At 35.8% G+C, this 23,792-nt stretch overlaps 2 protein-coding genes across 3 annotated transcripts; one reads left to right on the top strand and one right to left on the bottom strand.

Moving 5' to 3' along the window:
- The first annotated feature begins 23 nt into the window (after positions 1-23).
- On the top strand, positions 24-3,233 carry LOC5514866 (tRNA wybutosine-synthesizing protein 5). Of its 2 annotated transcripts, none has more exons than XM_048724375.1 (5): positions 24-1,655; positions 1,770-1,839; positions 1,915-1,959; positions 2,046-2,096; positions 2,474-3,233. In XM_048724375.1, exons 1-5 carry the CDS (start codon positions 1,393-1,395, stop codon positions 2,933-2,935), a joined length of 891 nt encoding a protein of 296 aa, XP_048580332.1. In that variant the 5' UTR covers positions 24-1,392; the 3' UTR covers positions 2,936-3,233. The 2 variants fall into 2 exon arrangements, with proteins under 2 accessions (XP_048580332.1, XP_001635034.2); XM_001634984.3 differs by having other exon boundaries at positions 27-1,655; positions 2,046-2,183.
- A 775-nt stretch (positions 3,234-4,008) lies between these two features.
- LOC5514864 (zinc finger CCCH domain-containing protein 15 homolog) lies at positions 4,009-19,439 on the bottom strand. Its single transcript, XM_032384415.2, has 13 exons — positions 19,314-19,439; positions 19,162-19,233; positions 19,040-19,072; positions 18,858-18,878; positions 18,364-18,448; positions 17,956-18,114; positions 17,760-17,851; positions 16,148-16,330; positions 15,999-16,067; positions 15,831-15,911; positions 15,457-15,555; positions 4,753-4,896; positions 4,009-4,386 (listed from the first exon to the last, which is right to left on the bottom strand). The coding sequence occupies exons 1-13, from the start codon at positions 19,383-19,385 to the stop codon at positions 4,210-4,212; spliced, it is 1,287 nt and encodes a 428-aa protein (XP_032240306.2). The 5' UTR covers positions 19,386-19,439; the 3' UTR covers positions 4,009-4,209.
- Between the last annotated feature and the right edge of the window lie 4,353 nt (positions 19,440-23,792).

The following is a 23,792-nucleotide window of genomic DNA, read 5'->3' as shown; positions in this document are numbered from 1 at the left end:
TAGGAATTGGCTACATACCAGAGTGATCCAGCTTATGCTTTATAGTTTTGTCTACAAATTGCATGTGATCTATTGAGAACCAAGAGTGGACCTTCGGCCGTTGTGGGATGATGCGTTCGCACCCCCTGCACCCCCCTGGGTATGGGTCTGAGTTCCCACTGATTGAATATGTAGTGCAGTGAGAATAAAAAGAAAGGAGGATAGAAAAAAAATAATGGCTAGTAAAATCAATAATTTTAGGAAAAATATGAGTATAAACAAATATCTATACAAAAATGAGCGAATTACTACAAACACTATTGCCTAAGAGAACGTTCCATTTTACGGGTTCTACTAAACCTACTAATAACATGTTCCCCTCTAATGGACAGGATGGTGAATAATCTGCTCTTTTAAATACATATTTACGTTCGGTCATTTATATAGTATTTAGCCAATTCGGAATAACCAAGAAGGTGTATTTACATACACAATTTAGACTTCAAAATGATTATGTGGTCATCATCACCATGTTAGACAGGGGTTCCTTCCAAAGGCAGATGATAATGTAGATTTTCCTCGCTACCACTCCGACTTTTCTGTACTTCTTTTTGCACTTGATGAGCCAAGTAACTCCCAATAGTGCTCCGACGTTTCCGACGAACCGGCCATCTTTTTTCTTGGCTAAAAATATCGCTGACTCTGCGAAGTTCCTTGGCGACTTTTACTGCCTCTATCGAGAGAGGCATGGAGGTTGAACGGGATCTTCGACCTTCATCATTGCTATTCTCAACAGTGTCCAAATATTCCCTACTCCGAAATGAGGGAGTTGACTTGGTATAGTGTAGAGGCGTCTTATCCCTGGGGGATTTTATTCGCAGCGTTACGGAGTTGGTGTCTTTTTCACTTGCATCATCAATTATTTCGTTGCGTGTCTCGGTTTGAGGGTCGCTGCCAGAAGCCATATTTTAACATTTACAAAATTGACTATAGGATAGCCAATCGCATATAATTGTGTCCTTAGACAAATTAGTGTTTCTCCAGATGTCTTTAGAGCAAGAATAGCTGATTGCGTGGTGTTGCAGCGATGGCTTCAATGTCAGGGTCAGCCAACAACATGCGGCGAATACATGTCCTTTTCGAACCAATTCGTATCCAAGTATAATCCCTAAGAATAACGCTATCGTCTACTACGCAGCCTCTTATTCTATACAGAAACAGCTGTGTTATTTTCCCTTGGGGACATCAACTTTCAAAAGTATTCCATCAATCCCCCGAACATTCAACTGGTGCACAAAATTAACAATAAGATAACAACACGAAACACAATAACAAAGCTTTCGCATGACGTCATCGTTCATAGGTCACCCTGTTGTGGCATAGTAACGCCTGGTAGGCATTGCTATTGCCAAAATGGCGGACGAACGGAAAAACCACAGTCTTCGTAAAATACAACGTGTGCCGGTGAAGATATTTCATGGATTAAGTAGAGAAGAATTTCTTAGTGACGTTTATAGCAAGCGGGAGCCTGCAGTTTTGAGAGGATTGGATATAGGGGCTGCTGTGACGAAGTGGACTCCAAAGTATTTGGCTGAGGTTGGAGGGGAGAAGCTAGTCAAAGTACATGTATGTTCCGAGAAGGGCATGGACTTTATCAACAAGAACTTTGTCTACAAGTAAGAGTTATGGGGGGGGGGGGGGGGGGGTTCATTCACACTTTGTGCATCCCCTACATTGGAATGTCAAATGCGTTATAAGGGCATAACAAAAAAAAATTCTTTCTCAACTAGAACTCTTCCTTTCAACCAATTTGTGATGAGGGCCTCTCATTCCACACAGACAGACCCCTTTCTAGCCCCTGTAAGTATAACATGTGTTGTTTCTCAATGGAACCACCAGTTAAACATATAGTAATTATACGTTTTTATCTTAAAGGAGGAAAGGTATTATCTTAGATCTCTTGGAGATGACCCAAGAAAAGTAAGAATTATACAATTAACAAAATTGTTCATTTTCTTTTTTCTATCTTATGTATATCTGAGTTAATAGAATGGTTTATTCCTCAGGATATTTCTGATATAGAGGAGCACTTTCCAAATCTTGCGAGGGATTTACAGGTGCCTGAGTTCTATCCCAAAGAGCAGTTCTTTTCAAGTGTTTTCAGAATAGCTTCTGCTGGATCTCAGCTTTGGACACACTACGATGTTAGTAGTGAATTTTCTCCTACTATTTGTGAGATTGAAGGGGGACCCTAGTAATTGTAAAACCTTTTTCTAAGTGTGTCCAACATATCTGTCAATCCTTATTCTTCCAGTCAGTGTCCTGTAGCTTTTTTTTTTTATATTGGGTATAACCTGCTAATCCAGGTTTATTCCAATCTTGGCCAATTTCTGACTTATCTACATCTGCTAAGAATAATAAGGTCTTTCGACTTTTGGAGCTTCTCAGAAGATAATCTTGGATTGCTCAACAGTTTATTTTGTTTCTCTATCAGATAATGGATAACCTGCTAATCCAGGTTAAAGGTTGCAAAAGAGCAGTTCTCTTCAGCCCCAAAGATGCCAAAAATCTCTACCTGAATGGTGACAAGTCAGATGTTTTGGATATAGACTGCCCAGACCCTGCAAAATATCCTAGGTTTTACAGTGCTGTCCAGCATGAGGCATTACTTGAACCCGGAGATGTTCTTTTCATCCCTGCTTTGTGGTTTCACAATGTAGTCTCCTTAGACTTCGGTGTTGCAGTGAATGTGTTTTGGCGGCATTTACCTGCAGAGATGTATGACAACAAGGATGTATATGGAAATAAAGACTTGCTCCCTGCAACTAGAGCGATGCAGATTGTTGATAGAGCTGTTAAGCTACTACAAGAGCTGCCAGATGGATACAAGGATTTTTATGCTAGGAGGATTATTTGCAAACTTGAGCAAAGGTGTTACAGCAACAATGGAGCATGAATTGTTGTGATAATTGAACATTTAGAGCAAAAAAATAATTTGACATAGGTAAAACTTTTGCAACCCTTTTTTATCTTATACAAGAATTTTAGCTTTATTTCTTTTCTTTTAAAACCCACATCACAGTGAGCAGCTTCTATTACTGTATCTGGTCACTAAACATTCCTTAGGATGACCACTGTTAAACAGTAATGCTCTGTGTAAGAACTACGTAACATAATGGCAAGTGCACACTGGCACGTGTGCCTAATATTTGAGTTTTATTCGTTTTAGGGTATTACATGGCTTATTAGACAAATCTGTTTGACGATTGTTCTTGCTTCTTCTGATTGGCAAAAAACTTTCTGTATTTACTGATCATTATCGATGCATGGAGGCTATCAAAATCTTACTATATCTTATGTTCTGACTGAATATATTGAAAACTTTTTTGCTGCAGAACATGACACTATGCTTATTTCTTGCTGATTACTTAAACCCAAACAACCTAGCCTGAGTATCAGGCGATTTTATTTTTCAAAAGTCGGAGAGCAAAAATAAAAGTACGGCTGACAAATACTAGACGCGACGCATGCCACCCCTTTTCAGGCCACTGTCAAAATATGTCGGCTGTCAATTTTCCAACGTTTTATAACATTTTTTAATGTTATAGAAAACGATTTCTCTAATTCTGCTAACGCAAGGTCAAAAGCACTTTTGTAGTCCGCCATTACCTTGAGAACAAGCAGTCGACGGGCTAGGGTCTTATATAAAGCTAAACCAATCAGCGCGTCCCATTCGAGGACCCTTTGTTTTATTGACCAATCAGGAGCCATGCCGGAATCCGGCATGAGAACATGCGATCTGAACAGTACTTGTATCAGGCCCTTGTCTTGTTTCTCGCCGGCGAGATAGAAACGTATGAGGGCCTGATACTCAGGTTACAAACAACACATCTCTACCAGTTACAAACATGCCAGGGTGTAGGTTTTGAATCTGTTTGTACATAGATATGGTGAGTGCCCCTATAAAAGGCCTCTATTCAAGATTAATGGAAACTTGGCCTTTTCTTAGGTTTAAAAATAAAACTCATGTTGGTTTTTTGCACTTTTTATTATTTACTGTGCCATGAGGGTGATGATGGTATTCCCTTGCAAGCACAGTCCAGTATTCACGTCTGGCCAGCTGACATAATACTACAGTACATCTGAACATATTCCAGAAATTAAAGCGTTGTCTCTGAGTTCTCTCGATTTGGCCTAAGAACTATAAGAGCACTCAAGTTTATATTGTAATTAATCAACAATTTCCAGATCGTCCAGTTCAACATCTAAATCCTCGTCAAATAAACTTTCTTCAATAGGAATGCCATCCACTATAGGTGGTGCTTCATCTGGCGCTGGTTCTTGTTCCAGTGTGCCACCACAAGCTTCTTCAAGACCGTTTACATCAGTGGTAGAGGTATCTGGGTTCTGGCACAAAAATGGCAACACAAAATCACTTGATAGTGCTGAATTACAGTTGACTAAAATCTCCTGCTCTGCTATTTCAATGTGATTTTCATTGTTTTTCTTTTGCTTTTTAACTGTTTTATTCTCAGGTTTTGTCTCCCACATTGACCTGCTATGATAACTGTAATAAGGTATCACACTTAACATTCCCAAAAAGTTTTTCCAATCACCAAATGACTAAAAACTTAACTAGTTTAAAAGTGTTTTAATTTTTTTATTTCATGTTTATCTTCTGACACTTTCTGCATTCCACTGATTTTAAATAATAAACTTTAGATTGCAATGACATCAAATATACACAAATTAAACAAATTTTATTTGCCATGCCTGATTCGAGTTGGTATCCTCTGTGGGGTTGTTTTCAGATTGCAGACGACTGAATGATTTGTCAGCAGCTGCAGTTCCTGTTCCATCCGCTTCTCTTGCAGCCAAAGCCATAGTCTCTATTGACACCTCAACACCATCTTCATCCTTAAACAAAACAAATTACACAGATGACACAGGAGAACACTTTATATCTATGATATCCAATAGTCATGAATCAATTCCTTTTTCTGTGGTGACAATAATATCAATGAAACCTGAAAGGCATATAAGATAGTTGTTCAGCTATTGCATGTGAAAAGGCTATCTAATTTCCTTTAATTTACTTGGTGCTGTCAAGCAGATATAATTTCATCAAAGAATACTATACTTTCTTCTAAGAAACCTCAGATGCAAGGCTACCTTAAGTGTCAATGTATTCTGAATAAAATAGACAAAAAGTCATCCCAATTTATGTTGAACATAGCACTTATTAAGAAAGTTTCTTAAACTATCCTTAGTGTGAAAATGCCTCCTGATTTTGTAGTTGCCTCTTCGTATTACTCTTGTTTGAAAATCATAGCTCTCTCTTATTTGAATGGTACTGTGTAACCATAGCCTTTTTACACTGCATCTTATGTTATCATTTATTCTGTAAACACTGCATCTTCTTGTGTTATTATTTATTCTGTAAACACTGCATCTTCTTATTTTATCATTTTTTCTGTAAACACTGCATCTTCTTATTTTATCATTTTTTCTGTAAACACTGCATCTTCTTATGTTATCATTTTTTCTGTAAACACTGCATCTTCTTATGTTATCATTTATTCTGTAAACACTGCATCTTCTTGTGTTATCATTTATTCTGTAAACACTATTCCTTCTTATGTTATCATTTATTCTGTAAACACTATTCCTTCTTATGTTATCATTTATTCTGTAGACACTATTCCTTCTTATTTTACCATTTATTCTGTAAACACTGTTCCTTCTTATGTTATCATTTATTCTGTAAACACTGTTCCTTCTTATGTTATCATTTATTCTGTAAACACTGCATCTTCTTATGTTATCATTTATTCTGTAAACACTGCATCTTCTTGTGTTATCATTTATTCTGTAAACACTGCATCTTCTTGTGTTATTATTTATTCTGTAAACACTGTTCCTTCTTATGTTATCATTTATTCTGTAAACACTGCATCTTCTTATGTTATCATTTATTCTGTAAACACTGCATCTTCTTATGTTATCATTTATTCTGTAAACACTGCATCTTCTTATGTTATCATTTATTCTGTAAACACTGCATCTTCTTGTGTTATTATTTATTCTGTAAACACTGCATCTTCTTATGTTATTATTTATTCTGTAAACACTGCATCTTCTTGTGTTATTATTTATTCTGTAAACACTGCATCTTCTTATGTTATTATTTATTCTGTAAACACTGCATCTTCTTATGTTATTATTTATTCTGTAAACACTGCATCTTCTTGTGTTATCATTTATTCTGTAAACACTGCATCTTCTTGTGTTATCATTTATTCTGTAAACACTGCATCTTCTTATGTTATTATTTATTCTGTAAACACTGCATCTTCTTGTGTTATCATTTATTCTGTAAACACTGCATCTTCTTGTGTTATCATTTATTCTGTAAACACTGCATCTTCTTATGTTATTATTTATTCTGTAAACACTGTATCTTCTTGTGTTATTATTTATTCTGTAAACACTGCATCTTCTTATGTTATTATTTATTCTGTAAACACTGCATCTTCTTGTGTTATCATTTATTCTGTAAACACTGCATCTTCTTATGTTATCATTTATTCTGTAAACACTGCATCTTCTTATGTTATTATTTATTCTGTAAACACTGCATCTTCTTGTGTTATCATTTATTCTGTAAACACTGCATCTTCTTATGTTATTATTTATTCTGTAAACACTGCATCTTCTTATGTTATCATTTATTCTGTAAACACTGCATCTTCTTGTGTTATTATTTATTCTGTAAACACTGCATCTTCTTATGTTACCATTTATTCTGTAAACACTGTTCCTTCTTATGTTACCATTTATTCTGTAAACACTGTTCCTTCTTATGTTATCATTTTTTCTGTAAACACTGCATCTTCTTATGTTATCATTTATTCTGTAAACACTGCATCTTCTTATGTTATTATTTATTCTGTAAACACTGCATCTTCTTATGTTATTATTTATTCTGTAAACACTGCATCTTCTTATGTTATTATTTATTCTGTAAACACTGCATCTTCTTGTGTTATCATTTATTCTGTAAACACTGCATCTTCTTATGTTATTATTTATTCTGTAAACACTGCATCTTCTTATGTTATCATTTATTCTGTAAACACTGCATCTTCTTATGTTACCATTTATTCTGTAAACACTGTTCCTTCTTATGTTACCATTTATTCTGTAAACACTGTTCCTTCTTATGTTACCATTTATTCTGTAAACACTGTTCCTTCTTATGTTATCATTTTTTCTGTAAACACTGCATCTTCTTATGTTATCATTTATTCTGTAAACACTGCATCTTCTTATGTTATTATTTATTCTGTAAACACTGCATCTTCTTATGTTATCATTTATTCTGTAAACACTGCATCTTCTTGTGTTATCATTTATTCTGTAAACACTGCATCTTCTTATGTTATCATTTATTCTGTAAACACTGTTCCTTCTTATGTTACCATTTATTCTGTAAACACTGCATCTTCTTATGTTATCATTTATTCTGTTAACACTGTTCCTTCTTATGTTATCATTTATTCTGTGAACACTGCATCTTCTTATTTTATCATTTATTCTGTAAACACTGCATCTTCTTATGTTATTATTTATTCTGTAAACACTGTTCCTTCTTATGTTATCATTTATTCTGTAAACACTGCATCTTCTTGTGTTATCATTTATTCTGTAAACACTGCATCTTCTTATGTTATTATTTATTCTGTAAACACTGTTCCTTCTTATGTTATCATTTATTCTGTTAACACTGTTCCTTCTTATGTTATCATTTATTCTGTGAACACTGCATCTTCTTATTTTATCATTTATTCTGTAAACACTGCATCTTCTTATGTTATTATTTATTCTGTAAACACTGTTCCTTCTTATGTTATTATTTATTCTGTAAACACTGCATCTTCTTGTGTTATCATTTATTCTGTAAACACTGCATCTTCTTGTGTTATCATTTATTCTGTAAACACTGCATCTTCTTGTGTTATTATTTATTCTGTAAACACTGCATCTTCTTATGTTATTATTTATTCTGTAAACACTGTTCCTTCTTATGTTATTATTTATTCTGTAAACACTGCATCTTCTTGTGTTATCATTTATTCTGTAAACACTGCATCTTCTTGTGTTATCATTTATTCTGTAAACACTGCATCTTCTTGTGTTATTATTTATTCTGTAAACACTGCATCTTCTTATGTTATTATTTATTCTGTAAACACTGCATCTTCTTGTGTTATCATTTATTCTGTAAACACTGCATCTTCTTATGTTATTATTTATTCTGTAAACACTGTTCCTTCTTATGTTATCATTTATTCTGTTAACACTGTTCCTTCTTATGTTATCATTTATTCTGTGAACACTGCATCTTCTTATTTTATCATTTATTCTGTAAACACTGCATCTTCTTATGTTACCATTTATTCTGTAAACACTGCATCTTCTTGTGTTATCATTTATTCTGTAAACACTGCATCTTCTTGTGTTATCATTTATTCTGTAAACACTGCATCTTCTTGTGTTATCATTTATTCTGTAAACACTGCATCTTCTTATGTTATTATTTATTCTGTAAACACTGCATCTTCTTGTGTTATTATTTATTCTGTAAACACTGCATCTTCTTGTGTTATCATTTATTCTGTAAACACTGCATCTTCTTATGTTATCATTTATTCTGTAAACACTGCATCTTCTTGTGTTATTATTTATTCTGTAAACACTGCATCTTCTTGTGTTATCATTTATTCTGTAAACACTGCATCTTCTTATGTTATCATTTATTCTGTAAACACTGTTCCTTCTTATGTTATCATTTATTCTGTAAACACTGTTCCTTCTTATGTTATCATTTATTCTGTAAACACTGCATCTTCTTATGTTATCATTTATTCTGTAAACACTGCATCTTCTTGTGTTATTATTTATTCTGTAAACACTGCATCTTCTTGTGTTATTATTTATTCTGTAAACACTGCATCTTCTTGTGTTATTATTTATTCTGTAAACACTGCATCTTCTTATTTTACCATTTATTCTGTAAACACTGCATCTTCTTATGTTATTATTTATTCTGTAAACACTGCATCTTCTTGTGTTATTATTTATTCTGTAAACACTGCATCTTCTTGTGTTATCATTTATTCTGTAAACACTGCATCTTCTTATGTTATCTTTTATTCTGTAAACACTGCATCTTCTTGTGTTATCATTTATTCTGTAAACACTGCATCTTCTTATTTTACCATTTATTCTGTAAACACTGCATCTTCTTATTTTACCATTTATTCTGTAAACACTGCATCTTCTTATTTTACCATTTATTCTGTAAACACTGCATCTTCTTGTGTTATCATTTATTCTGTAAACACTGCATCTTCTTGTGTTATTATTTATTCTGTAAACACTGCATCTTCTTATTTTATTATTTATTCTGTAAACACTGCATCTTCTTGTGTTATCATTTATTCTGTAAACACTGCATCTTCTTGTGTTATTATTTATTCTGTAAACACTGTTCCTTCTTATGTTATCATTTATTCTGTAAACACTGCATCTTCTTGTGTTATCATTTATTCTGTAAACACTGCATCTTCTTATGTTATCATTTATTCTGTAAACACTGCATCTTCTTATGTTATTATTTATTCTGTAAACACTGCATCTTCTTGTGTTATTATTTATTCTGTAAACACTGCATCTTCTTATTTTATCATTTTTTCTGTAAACACTGCATCTTCTTGTGTTATCATTTTTTCTGTAAACACTGTTCCTTCTTATGTTATCATTTTTTCTGTAAACACTGTTCCTTCTTATGTTATCATTTATTCTGTAAACACTATTCCTTCTTATGTTATCATTTTATTCTGTAAACACTGCATCTTCTTGTGTTATCATTTATTCTGTAAACACTGCATCTTCTTGTGTTATTATTTATTCTGTAAACACTGCATCTTCTTATGTTATTATTTATTCTGTAAACACTGCAACTTCTTATGTTATTATTTATTCTGTAAACACTGCATCTTCTTGTGTTATTATTTATTCTGTAAACACTGCATCTTCTTATGTTATCATTTATTCTGTAAACACTGCATCTTCTTGTGTTATCATTTATTCTGTAAACACTGTTCCTTCTTATGTTACCATTTATTTTGTAAACACTGTTCCTTCTTATGTTATCATTTATTCTGTAAACACTGCATCTTCTTATGTTATCATTTATTCTGTAAACACTGCATCTTCTTATTTTATCATTTATTCTGTAAACACTGCACCTTCTTGTGTTATCATTTATTCTGTAAACACTGCATCTTCTTATTTTATCATTTATTCTGTAAACACTGCATCTTCTTGTGTTATCATTTATTCCGTAAACACTGCATCTTCTTATGTTATTATTTATTCTGTAAACACTGCATCTTCTTGTGTTATCATTTATTCTGTAAACACTGCATCTTCTTGTGTTATTATTTATTCTGTAAACACTGTTCCTTCTTATGTTATCATTTATTCTGTAAACACTGCATCTTCTTGTGTTATCATTTATTCTGTAAACACTGCATCTTCTTATGTTATCATTTATTCTGTAAACACTGCATCTTCTTATGTTATTATTTATTCTGTAAACACTGCATCTTCTTGTGTTATTATTTATTCTGTAAACACTGCATCTTCTTATTTTATCATTTTTTCTGTAAACACTGCATCTTCTTGTGTTATCATTTTTTCTGTAAACACTGTTCCTTCTTATGTTATCATTTTTTCTGTAAACACTGTTCCTTCTTATGTTATCATTTATTCTGTAAACACTATTCCTTCTTATGTTATCATTTTATTCTGTAAACACTGCATCTTCTTGTGTTATCATTTATTCTGTAAACACTGCATCTTCTTGTGTTATTATTTATTCTGTAAACACTGCATCTTCTTATGTTATTATTTATTCTGTAAACACTGCATCTTCTTATGTTATTATTTATTCTGTAAACACTGCATCTTCTTGTGTTATTATTTATTCTGTAAACACTGCATCTTCTTATGTTATCATTTATTCTGTAAACACTGCATCTTCTTGTGTTATCATTTATTCTGTAAACACTGTTCCTTCTTATGTTACCATTTATTTTGTAAACACTGTTCCTTCTTATGTTATCATTTATTCTGTAAACACTGCATCTTCTTATGTTATCATTTATTCTGTAAACACTGCATCTTCTTATTTTATCATTTATTCTGTAAACACTGCACCTTCTTGTGTTATCATTTATTCTGTAAACACTGCATCTTCTTATTTTATCATTTATTCTGTAAACACTGCATCTTCTTGTGTTATCATTTATTCCGTAAACACTGCATCTTCTTATGTTATTATTTATTCTGTAAACACTGCATCTTCTTATGTTATTATTTATTCTGTAAACACTGCATCTTCTTATGTTATTATTTATTCTGTAAACACTGCATCTTCTTGTGTTATCATTTATTCTGTAAACACTGCATCTTCTTATGTTATTATTTATTCTGTAAACACTGCATTTTCTTGTGTTATCATTTTTTCTGTAAACACTGTTCCTTCTTATGTTATCATTTATTCTGTAAACACTGCATCTTCTTGTGTTATCATTTATTCTGTAAACACTGCATCTTCTTGTGTTATTATTTATTCTGTAAACACTGCATCTTCTTATTTTATCATTTTTTCTGTAAACACTGCATCTTCTTGTGTTATTATTTATTCTGTAAACACTGCATCTTCTTATTTTATCATTTATTCTGTAAACACTGCATCTTCTTGTGTTATCATTTATTCTGTAAACACTGCATCTTCTTGTGTTATTATTTATTCTGTAAACACTGCATCTTCTTATGTTATTATTTTTTCTGTAAACACTGCATCTTCTTGTGTTATCATTTTTTCTGTAAACACTGTTCCTTCTTATGTTATCATTTTTTCTGTAAACACTGTTCCTTCTTATGTTATCATTTATTCTGTAAACACTGCATCTTCTTATGTTATTATTTATTCTGTAAACACTGCATCTTCTTGTGTTATCATTTATTCTGTAAACACTGCATCTTCTTATGTTATTATTTATTCTGTAAACACTGCATCTTCTTGTGTTATCATTTATTCTGTAAACACTGTATCTTCTTGTGTTATTATTTATTCTGTAAACACTGCATCTTCTTGTGTTATTATTTATTCTGTAAACACTGCATCTTCTTGTGTTATTATTTATTCTGTAAACACTGCATCTTCTTATGTTATTATTTATTCTGTAAACACTGCATCTTCTTGTGTTATTATTTATTCTGTAAACACTGCATTTTCTTATGTTATCATTTATTCTGTAAACACTGCATCTTCTTATGTTATCATTTATTCTGTAAACACTGCATCTTCTTGTGTTATCATTTATTCTGTAAACACTGCATCTTCTTATGTTATCATTTATTCTGTAAACACTATTCCTTCTTATGTTATCATTTTTTCTGTAAACACTGTATCTTCTTATGTTATCATTTATTCTGTAAACACTGCATCTTCTTATGTTATCATTTATTCTGTAAACACTGTATCTTCTTATGTTATTATTTATTCTGTAAACACTGCATCTTCTTATGTTATCATTTATTCTGTAAACACTGCATCTTCTTGTGTTATCATTTATTCCGTAAACACTGCATCTTCTTATGTTATTATTTATTCTGTAAACACTGCATCTTCTTATGTTATTATTTATTCTGTAAACACTGCATCTTCTTATGTTATTATTTATTCTGTAAACACTGCATCTTCTTGTGTTATCATTTATTCTGTAAACACTGCATCTTCTTATGTTATTATTTATTCTGTAAACACTGCATTTTCTTGTGTTATCATTTTTTCTGTAAACACTGTTCCTTCTTATGTTATCATTTATTCTGTAAACACTGCATCTTCTTGTGTTATCATTTATTCTGTAAACACTGCATCTTCTTGTGTTATTATTTATTCTGTAAACACTGCATCTTCTTATTTTATCATTTTTTCTGTAAACACTGCATCTTCTTGTGTTATTATTTATTCTGTAAACACTGCATCTTCTTATTTTATCATTTATTCTGTAAACACTGCATCTTCTTGTGTTATCATTTATTCTGTAAACACTGCATCTTCTTGTGTTATTATTTATTCTGTAAACACTGCATCTTCTTATGTTATTATTTTTTCTGTAAACACTGCATCTTCTTGTGTTATCATTTTTTCTGTAAACACTGTTCCTTCTTATGTTATCATTTTTTCTGTAAACACTGTTCCTTCTTATGTTATCATTTATTCTGTAAACACTGCATCTTCTTATGTTATTATTTATTCTGTAAACACTGCATCTTCTTGTGTTATCATTTATTCTGTAAACACTGCATCTTCTTATGTTATTATTTATTCTGTAAACACTGCATCTTCTTGTGTTATCATTTATTCTGTAAACACTGTATCTTCTTGTGTTATTATTTATTCTGTAAACACTGCATCTTCTTGTGTTATTATTTATTCTGTAAACACTGCATCTTCTTGTGTTATTATTTATTCTGTAAACACTGCATCTTCTTATGTTATTATTTATTCTGTAAACACTGCATCTTCTTGTGTTATTATTTATTCTGTAAACACTGCATCTTCTTATGTTATCATTTATTCTGTAAACACTGCATCTTCTTATGTTATCATTTATTCTGTAAACACTGCATCTTCTTGTGTTATCATTTATTCTGTAAACACTGCATCTTCTTATGTTATCATTTATTCTGTAAACACTATTCCTTCTTATGTTATCATTTTTTCTGTAAACACTGTATCTTCTTATGTTATCATTTATTCTGTAAACACTGCATCTTCTTATGTTATCATTTATTCTGTAAACACTGTATCTTCTTATGTTATTATTTATTCTGTAAACACTGCATCTTCTTATGTTATCATTTATTCTGTAAACACTGCATCTTCTTATGTTATCATTTATTCTGTAAACACTGCATCTTCTTGTGTTATCATTTATTCTGTAAACACTGCATCTTCTTGTGTTATTATTTATTCTGTAAACACTGCATCTTCTTGTGTTATTATTTATTCTGTAAACACTGCATCTTCTTATGTTATTATTTATTCTGTAAACACTGTTCCTTCTTATGTTATCATTTTTTCTGTAAACACTGTTCCTTCTTATGTTATCATTTTATTCTGTTAACACTGTTCCTTCTTATGTTATCATTTTTTCTGTAAACACTGTTCCTTCTAATGTTATCCTTTACTAGTGGTTACCCGTGAAACATTCACGCTTACAGTATAATTCATAAAAGACATTAGAGCCACTATCTGATCTGAAAAACAAATTGGTTACAATGAAAATCATATAATTAATTTATACCTCTGTGTTTTCAATATCAAGTTTCATTATAAATTATCTTTATTTTATTCTATAAGAAATTTTATATGCTATGCTATTAAAAAAACTATTCCCAAAATATTTCCTCCACTTTTCTCTGCCTTATAGGGGGCCCCCTTGTTCAGAGTGTTTGGCAGGAAATTCATGCGAGATTCATGTTCGCACGCCGACATTCAAGTCAAACGCAATCAAAGATTCTCCATCACGTTTGTATGGGCATTGAAAAGCACAAATCCTTTCTTCACCGGCCCCGTCTTGGTGGTATTTTTGGTGGTGGGTTCCATACTATGTTCTGTAAAAAGTGATACGAAGGTGTGATACGGCTAGGCTTTAGATTTGTTTTTTTGTATTTAGGTAAATTCATATTTACAAAGAAACAATGGACCAACACGATATCAGAACTGAACCTAACAACAAATAAAAGTGGTTTAGAATCAGTTTTTATTCTATAGTTTAATCTAATATTTAACTTTTTAATCAATTAAAATGATTGTTTACAAAATGTGTTAGTCTGATGGCGGCTTTCGTGTCGTGCAAGACGAAACAAAAGTCTTCAAAAAGTGACATCCTGCCAACATTGTGCTTTATTTCTTTTTTTTTTTTTCGCCTGAACATTAATTGTGATTTGTTTGAAAAAAAAGAAGTTCTGGACATCAATGGTGCTTTTGGCTGTGAGTTAGTGAGTTTTACTTTTTGGTTATCTGTGGAGAGCTCCAAAATGGTGCGTTTGCGGGTGCTTTCCCACGCTAAGAAAAATTGTTGAATTGCAGCTTCTCTTTGCCTTATCATTTCAACGTGGAAACTATTCCCGATACCTCCTATTGGCTAGGGATTGTCATTTGTGTGGTTCTTGAGTTTTCTAGTTCCTCCTTTTTTCCGTAAGAGATGCCACACACTTTTTCCTTAACGTATTAGATATATGATTCTGTAAACACTGTTTTTCTTGTGTTATCCTTTATTCTGTAAATAAATACTATTCCTTCTTATGTACGTTATCCTATATCCTTCTTACCTCTTCCTTTTTCCTGTAAATGCTGAAGTCCTCAGTGACCTCATCATCATCTTCATCGACCAGCTCTGGTCTGAATGTAAACACATCACGGCCGCTGACCTAGTTATCCAAACACAAAAAACAGAGTTGGCATAATGATTACCTTGGCAGTTGTCAGACCACAAGGGCATATACAGGAACATACCATTTAAACATTGAGTTGATAACATACCTGATTCCAACATGCCTTCCATTTAACCTTATCATTCTATTGGACTGTAAAAGCTCCCACCATAAATCTTTCCGAGCTTATAGCTTATCTTCACCAGCTGTTTTTATCAATTTAATGTGAAAAAACATGATTTCATGATATCACACTCTTAGCTACAACATACCTTTCCTATAATTCTGCCAGATTTGAAGGCGTCTTTCTTTTGAGCTTGTTCCTTTTCATATGTGTCTTTCTTCTCTTTTATCTATATGTATAAAATACAATTTAAATTTGAGCTACAAAATGGCAAATCAAATGACAGTTGAGTAATAATCATAAAAATGGACTGTACCTTTCTTTGTTTCCATGCAAGAAAGGTTTCTAATGTGACTCTTGTAAGATTGGTGCCCAGCCTTGTTCTCTAGTTTCAAAATACAATGAGTATTAACATAAAATGACACTACATGAGAAAAAAACACTTCATTTGGGTGGAGTATTTACCTCTGTTTCAATTAGCTCCTCTATAGAAATTTCATCTTTTTCTGAAGCCTCTTTTTCTTGCTTCTTTTTTAACACGTAGCCAGGTGGTAATGCATGCCTATAGATGCATTTCCCCCCATTTGGGCAGCTCCAAAACCAACCGTAAAGGTTTTTCTCTACAGCTTCAAGAAAATATTTGCAAACCTAAGGGGAGGAAAACAGATAAGAGTACTATCCAGAATGCCCTATTCTACCTTAATATTTACAGTACAGCCTGCAGGGAACTTATGCAGACAGGGAATTTTGTGTGCAAATTTTGCGTTTTGGTACTATGGAAGAGTACCAAAAGCTGTTTCAAATATCACTGTTATTAGCCGTTTTATGAAATTGCACAGAAATAACGACAAAAGCCTTAGTCTATACAATTCACGGATCTATTTGGCGTCAGTAACCAGTACGTAGGAGAGAGGTTCTTGATGCACGAAAGAAATAAATGTGAAAGTTGTGCACAGTCTGGCGTGTCAAACAATCACCGCCGCCCTACTGAATCGTCCAACTAAAATATTCTTTGCATTTTTACATCTAGGATAAGATTGGTTTCACTCAAATTTTTCTGAGCTTCTGAGTCAAACAAAGTATGTTAGTCTAATTCCCGAGAAATGTATAAGATCAGGGGAATCAGACAATTTGTTAGTTTTACCAACAACAAATTAACATGCCTCCTTGGAAACCCAGGGGAATACCCCTGGGTTTCCGAGGATGACGAACATGTGAAGTCACACCGTTTCATCACTGTATACAAAGTCTCGTAAATTTCACTTTTTGAAAACACAGTTGTAAAACACTGACGGCGACATCGGCATGTTAATGTCGGCAGCAACTAAAATATGATTGTTTTCTCTTGATATTAAACTCGCGCATCAAACAGACCCCTCAAAAAAGATCCTCTATATCCCAGCTTTAATTTGCTATAAAGAACATCACAATAGGTAAAGAAGTCGATTTAGTTTGGGCCATACCCAAGCCGAGAGAGCGAGGTGACAATTGATCTTTGCTTGCCTTTGCAAAACAAAGACAGTGTAATGTCGGCGGCAACTAAACTACAGTATGACTGTTTTCTCTTACTTTTAAACTTGCACATCAAACAGACCCCTCGAAAAAGAATCATCTATATCTAAGCTTGAATTTGCTTTAAAAACGTCACAATGGATAAAGCACTCGATTAAGTTTGTCATAAGCAAGCCGAGAGAACGAAAACCGTACCGCGTTATTTTAATGCATACATGCTGTGCGCTTCAACTAAAACGTCCTCGTTTCATGATGCTCTCGTATTAAAGTATTCGGCATTATCGATAGTTCCCCCTGCATTAAAAATTCAAGCGAACAATAGCCAACATTTTTGCATAAAAAAGAAAAACTACACGCACCGATCGTGTAGTACAATCAGCATCCTTGCATGCACTACACTCAAAATATGCGCAAAAAACATGCACGACACTGTTTAGTTTCTCCCAGGCTGTAAAAAAGTAACAGAAATGTGGAAACCATTTATATATTTGTAACCAAATTGCAATGATCATATTTGCTTTCTCCTTGGTTCTATTGCCTGCTTTAGTTTATCAAATTCACTTACAATTTCTGTTTTAGGCATAGTCTTTTCCTTTGCCCCGTGTTTTTTCTCAATCACCTCCTCAAGTTTTTGTTGATCCCACTTATCCATAGTATCTAATAATGGAATATTTAAAGTCAATGTATATTACAGTACTTATAGGTTTTCTCTTATCTTAAGATGTTTTAATGTCTCATAACACATTTTGTGTGATAAATACCATTTTTGAGATCATCTTCAGCATCCCGTTGGTCAACATATAAACTCCTTTTTTCTCCTTTTCTCTCCATGTTTAGATCATGGGAGAACTTGCACTTGTCCCCTTTTCCACACTGGCCTTGCTTAAAAAATGCACATAGCACAGAGCGTGGGTCAGCACCTATGAAAGAAAACATTATAAGAGCAGAAGACAGAAGGAGAGTGTGTCTCCCAAAAAAAGGATTATAGCATATTTTATAAGGTGTGGGCTTCTAAGGCCTTAACAAGCAAATTAAAAGTGAAAAAAAATACTGGGGAAAAACGTAAACCTAAAGAGTATACCCGCGACACACACACACATCATTTTTGTATGTTAGTATCAAATCAAAATGCAACTTAGTATCAAATCAAAATGCAACATGAATAGTACCTGCAGACACTTTCTGGGTAATGACAGGTTTAAACAAGGTACTTGTAACTTCATCTGTCTCTCCTTTGGTTTTTTCAAGCTTTTTCTAAATCAAAAATGGTAAAAGCTGTTAGGAAGACAGTCAAAACATGTAATTTTCTATCAAACAGCCTTCCCTTTCTGAATCTGCATTTTTAATATTTATGAAATAAATAAAATAATTGTGGGTTTCAAACAACAAGATAAGCATGTCTGAGTAAAAAAGAATAGGAACCTTAAGCAAAAATGAGAGCAATGTGGACAATGACAACAGAAAACAATGGAATTTGATTCAAAAATGCTGTTTTAATGTGAACCCATTATGGCTACAAATCAACACTGAAACCACCACCCACCCCTCCCCCTCAACCACTACCAATCCCTCCCCCAACTTTCGTCCCCCCCCCCCCCTCAACCACTTATGGGATCAAGCCGCCCCTGTGTATAATGTGCAATTATACAAATTTTAAGCTTACCTTTTCTTGTTCCTGTAGAAGCTTAAAGGAAGTAAAAAATAAGAAAGTCTTATTACACATATACCATCAATAATGATTGTACCTTTTAAGACACTGTGAACAACAAATTACAACGTAGTAATTACAACGTCTGAATGACTCGAATTTCTAGACACGTGACGAATTTACTAGTATTTACAAACCTTTCTCGCGCTTGGATTTCCACCATATTTGACCTACGTGGACATAATTAAGGTTAAAATCAGTTAATGAATGAAGCAGCAAGGTTGAATAGCATTTTTTAGAGATTTCGCCACAAACTTACCTGCTGGGTGACTTGCTTCACGAACGTCTGCTGCTTTTTCCCCTTCTTGTTTTTCAATCCAAAAGTTTTGTCCTTTGATGGGAATAAAATTCAATTTCAATTACACAATACAGTAGAGTATTTATTCAAGTCCTGGAATCTATGAGCTATACCTCGATTATCTTCTCTTTCTTTTTTTCCACAGTTTTTTTACCGGGTTCGTTTTGTTTCTTTTTCGGCGGCATGACGGCTTACGAGCTTTTACCCGCCAACCTTCGCGCGCGCCGAAGTTGAACTCCCATGGTCCTTTTCGTACAAACACAGGTAGCCCAACGAACATTTTTATTTGGATGAAAAAAGGCAGGTAGCTGTATTTTTGGCTGCTAGAAGGAGGAGGGGGGTGCGGGCCCCCTGGGACACCCCCTGGCTACGCCCCTGCTTTTGGTACAAACACAGGTAGCCCAAGCGAATATTTTTATTTGTATGGAGAAGGCATGTACTGTCCTGCCGAAATATTGTTATAAAAAAAAAAACAAATTTACGGTGTTGTCGACTTTTCCTTTAAACTTGTTATTTGATATTTTCGCGAAAGGCGGCCTCAAAAAAACGTGGGCTTTTGTTTTGCCTAGCGTGTGCTTGCCCACTTCATACCCCTAAAAGATAGCACACTGAACGTGGTCGAAGCAATTTCTTACCCTTAGAGATAGCACAACCATATTGTGACGCCTTTATTCCGGTTGTTATTGCATATGATTCTGAAAGATAGGACGATCACCCATTTTTTTTATAAGAAACTTTTTTATCAATTCTAACAGTTTCCAATGAAAAATATTCATTTCTTTCATTTATTAAAGATATTCATTTATTAAAGATATTTATTAATTGAAACTCCAAAAACCATACACCAAAAATATTACTGCAGACTTTAAGACTTCCTGGTGCAAGAACAGTGTCGAAGGAAGTGTTCGAAGAAAGTGTTCGAAGGATACACGGTGGCGGACATCCCAGGTGCGAAGGAAGTCTTTTGTTGGCCCTGCGGGGAGCTCCGGTCCCCCCATCGCTCGATAGTTTTTCCGGTACACCAAAGGTGGCGAAGAGGGAGCGAAAGTGGCTGGTTAGGCCGGCGATCAGCGGCGAAGATAGCTTCGAATGGGGTGGATGCCAGTGGCGAGGGAAGATGACGTTTTGCAGCCTGTGATTGGGAGTTCTTGTTGCAGTCCATGCAGTGCTCCCTGGTGGCGCGGAATGCCCTGGCAACATGGTTGCCCGTGCGCGTTGCTCCATGGATGGCGTGCCCTGATGGGTCGCATGGAGATGCTGCAGGATAAATTTGTGATGGAGGTTGGGAATACGACGTGGTCCTGGTACAATAGGACGCCCTCGAGGACCGACTCGAGAATGGATACGTAGACTGCTAGACCCGTGTCTCGGTCTGTGATGGTGACTGCTGTTCCGTGACTTAGTAGGTTGAGGATACTACTGAGAGATGCATCTGCGGCGGTTTCATTCTCGGGCGAGGTTCGACCACGAGATTGTGCTTGTTTCCTTTGTGTCGTCACATATGGAGGCCATGTGAGCAGACTCCACTACGTCCGATGCGCTCGGGTATCCGTTGAAAGCGTTGCATTCAGGGTTGGAGGTTGACGGGTTGCGGGATGTGGCATCGGCTGCACGATTGCTCGATGGTAGAGTGTGTTGTTGGTCAGAACAACCGTGTGTTAGAGATCTCGTCCAGGGTGCGGTCGCCAAAGATCACAAGGAGGTTGTCGCAGCCCTGTGTGAAGTACCGGGTTTGCTCCAGGTCCCAAGCTACTGGCTCTCCCTCTATAGCGGCGTTGATCTGTTCGGCGGAGGACAGAAAGCGTGACCAGCTAATGCGATACGCCATCCACCGCGGCAGCAGCCTGAGTCATCAGACTTACACCTACAGTGCTGTTGTAGCAGAAAGTCTCCCATGTCTCGCTGCAGCCATTCTTGGCGATGACAAGTGCAGCGCTGCATGTCGTATATCCCCACGCCTTGACGGATGGCCTGAGTGATCGCTGCTTTGGACGACTGAAATGCTTCCGATAGCTGGGCGGTCCAGAGGAACTGGCAGCGTGGGCTGGGAAAGAGCTTGAACGGCGCCATTATGTCGCGTAGTTGGCCACTTGGTTCACTAGGCCAAACCAGTTGCGGATATATGTCGTTGAGGATGGGGGGCGGGTGCTTGATGGCGTCTATGTACTTGGACTTGGAGGCACGGTACCTGGCAAAGTCAACACGTTTCTGGGCGAATTGAAACTTGTCGAGGTTGAGGACGATGCCCGCTTGACCGATATGAGTGAGAAGGTCTACGGTCCTCCACTAATGCTCCCCGAGATTCGTGTCGTAGTGAATAGTGTCATCGACGCAACGTTCCTTTTGTTCGAAAGGAAGCCTTGGGGTTCCCGGGTGAACTGCCAGCGACCGAATGGTGTTATGAATGTTGTTATGGGGCGATCTGATTCGCACAGCGCGGCGCTGTGAAAATCTTTCCAGGCGTCTCTCACAGTCTTTTATTTGTTTATTGGGACTGGTCATGCCAGGTGGAACGGGGACTCCAAGGCGGTCTCTTGTTACATAATTTGTTGCGGAACGAGAGGTCGACAGTGCAGCGAGGCGATCCGTTGTGCTTACGGGTGATGATCATTGGGTGACACCATGTTACTGGTTCACCATAGAGGACGCGTTCTATCACGCCGAGAGTTTCGTCGCGTAGAAGGTCGTCGTAGACTTGTCTTTGTCAATGAAGGGGAATAGTGGCAGGGGCACGATCCCCGGTGGTATCCGGGTTGCTGCAGCCCTCGTGTACTTCTCTTGTGGCGTTGACTAACGCGGTATTTTTGTCCTTATGATGTCTGTTGCTGGAGGGCAGGGACTCGGCGGGGGGGGGGGGGGGGGGGAGCAGCGTGCCAGGATGCCAAGATTTGGCATGGACGAGTAGGAGAGGAACATGGTCTGAACGTGCTCGCTTACATAGACCATAGAGCCGCAGTGTATGGCTTTTCCGTCACGGATCGCAGTCGATAGGCGGGCGAAAAACACTCCATTGATTGCGATGTGGGAGCGGTTCGCGGCCTGGAGAAGCCACACGCCAAGAAGTCCGAGGGAATCAGAGGTCCAACGGGGCCCCGGTGTCTGCTATGGCCGTGACTTTGGCTTGTGCCGATGGATTGCGAGCGTGGCGTCCCTAACCGGATGTAAGTGGGTCGTCGATTGACATGGTGATTGCCACGGTTAAACCATAATATAGATACTTCCAGCTTTCAGTATATAACAATTGGATTTACCGATCCAGCTTTCAGTATATAACAGTTGGATTCACCGATACTGTTCATTATCAATTAACAGGAACGAATAGAAATAAACTTCTAAACAGTGGTGGAGCATGCAAATCCACAAAACGATATACATACAATATTTTACACGTTGGACATTATATCCCTTTTTATGCAGAAAAACATTCTTAACAAAACCAAATATATACAGATGTATACTCCTTCACAGGCGTCCTGGGGGCGGACCATACCACGTGAATTGGGGAGGGGGGGGGTGGAAAAAAAAGTTCCTGCAAGCAACTGATTAAGGAAACAATATCCCAGCAACCCAACCCTGCACGATTTACACGATTTTACATGCAAAAAAAAAAAAAAAAAAAAAAAAAACATGAAAATACGAAGCCCGAAACCGAAAGTTGTGAAGAAGAGATGTCACATTTTGAAATAATGCGGAATTGACTTGATCGTCAACTCGAACAAGGAGGGCAACTGCGCAGAATTAATTTTCCAGATTAAAAGACTTTTTTGTTTATTGATGTCGTAAAGGGGGGGGGGGCTCTAAAAATGTTAGGATTCTGAAAGGGTGGGAGGGCGCTGAAAAAAATGTTTACATAACCTGAGTATCAGGCCCTCCTATGTTTCTATCGCGCCGGCGATATAACACCAATGTAGTTTTGTTTTACATAAATGCTGTTTATAATTTGATTTGGGCATTTGATTGTGCCACCACGCGAGTCATTGGAAAATTGACAGCCGACGTATTTTGACAGTGTCCTGAAAAGGGGCGGCAGGCGTCGCGTCTAGTATTTGTGTCAGGCTTACTTTTTTATTTTTCCTTTAAAACGATTGAAAAATGAAATCGCCTGATAGGCTAATGTTTACACTGAAAGGCTCTGAAATTTTAAGGTGGCTTGAGTTTGTCTACAAGTAGCACGTCTATTGTACCAGGAGTGGTTTTTCTGCCGTTGTGGGGGAGGGGGGCGTACCCAGTATTTTTCTTGGGGGGAGGGCTGCGAAATCTGAAAAAGTGGACCTTTATTTCCGGGGGAGGGGTATGAAGAGATTTCTCTGATAAAAATCTGACCATGCCTTTCCAGTATCTCCACGGGACGTTTATTGTTGGATTTGGCTACATACCAGAGTGATCTATCTGATGCTTAATAGTTTTATTTACAAATAATAGCACGTCTATTGAGAACCGAAAGTGGACCTTTGGCCGTTGTGGGAGGGGGGGGCGTTTGCACCCCCTGCACCCCCCTTGTTATTTTGCATATTGTGAATAGCGGCTAAGGGATAAGTGTGATAAAAGAAATTTGAAAACATCCCATCCATCTGTATCAAAGACACTTCAGA

This window comes from Nematostella vectensis, chromosome 2, assembly GCF_932526225.1.
Source record: "Nematostella vectensis chromosome 2, jaNemVect1.1, whole genome shotgun sequence".
NCBI classification, from domain to species: domain Eukaryota; kingdom Metazoa; phylum Cnidaria; class Anthozoa; order Actiniaria; family Edwardsiidae; genus Nematostella; species Nematostella vectensis.
This window is presented reverse-complemented; position numbering and strand designations above follow the sequence as displayed.

What these genes read in the sequence shown, in the direction of transcription:
- LOC5514866 (XM_001634984.3), top strand. Translation starts at nt 1,393, where the DNA reads ATGGCGGACGAACGGAAAAACCACAGTCTTCGTAAAATACAACGTGTG. An exon ending in AACAAGAACTTTGTCTACAA is followed by an intron (nt 1,656 to 1,769) that starts GTAAGAGTTATG and finishes TTTCTCAACTAG; the next exon opens with AACTCTTCCTTTCAACCAAT. An exon ending in TTGGAGATGACCCAAGAAAA is followed by an intron (nt 1,960 to 2,045) that starts GTAAGAATTATA and finishes TTTATTCCTCAG; the next exon opens with GATATTTCTGATATAGAGGA.
- LOC5514864 (XM_032384415.2), bottom strand. Translation starts at nt 19,385, where the DNA reads ATGCCGCCGAAAAAGAAACAAAACGAACCCGGTAAAAAAACTGTGGAA. An exon ending in TGAAGATGATCTCAAAAATG is followed by an intron (nt 17,852 to 17,955) that starts GTATTTATCACA and finishes TTCCATTATTAG; the next exon opens with ATACTATGGATAAGTGGGAT. An exon ending in TTGCATGGAAACAAAGAAAG is followed by an intron (nt 15,912 to 15,998) that starts GTACAGTCCATT and finishes TTATACATATAG; the next exon opens with ATAAAAGAGAAGAAAGACAC.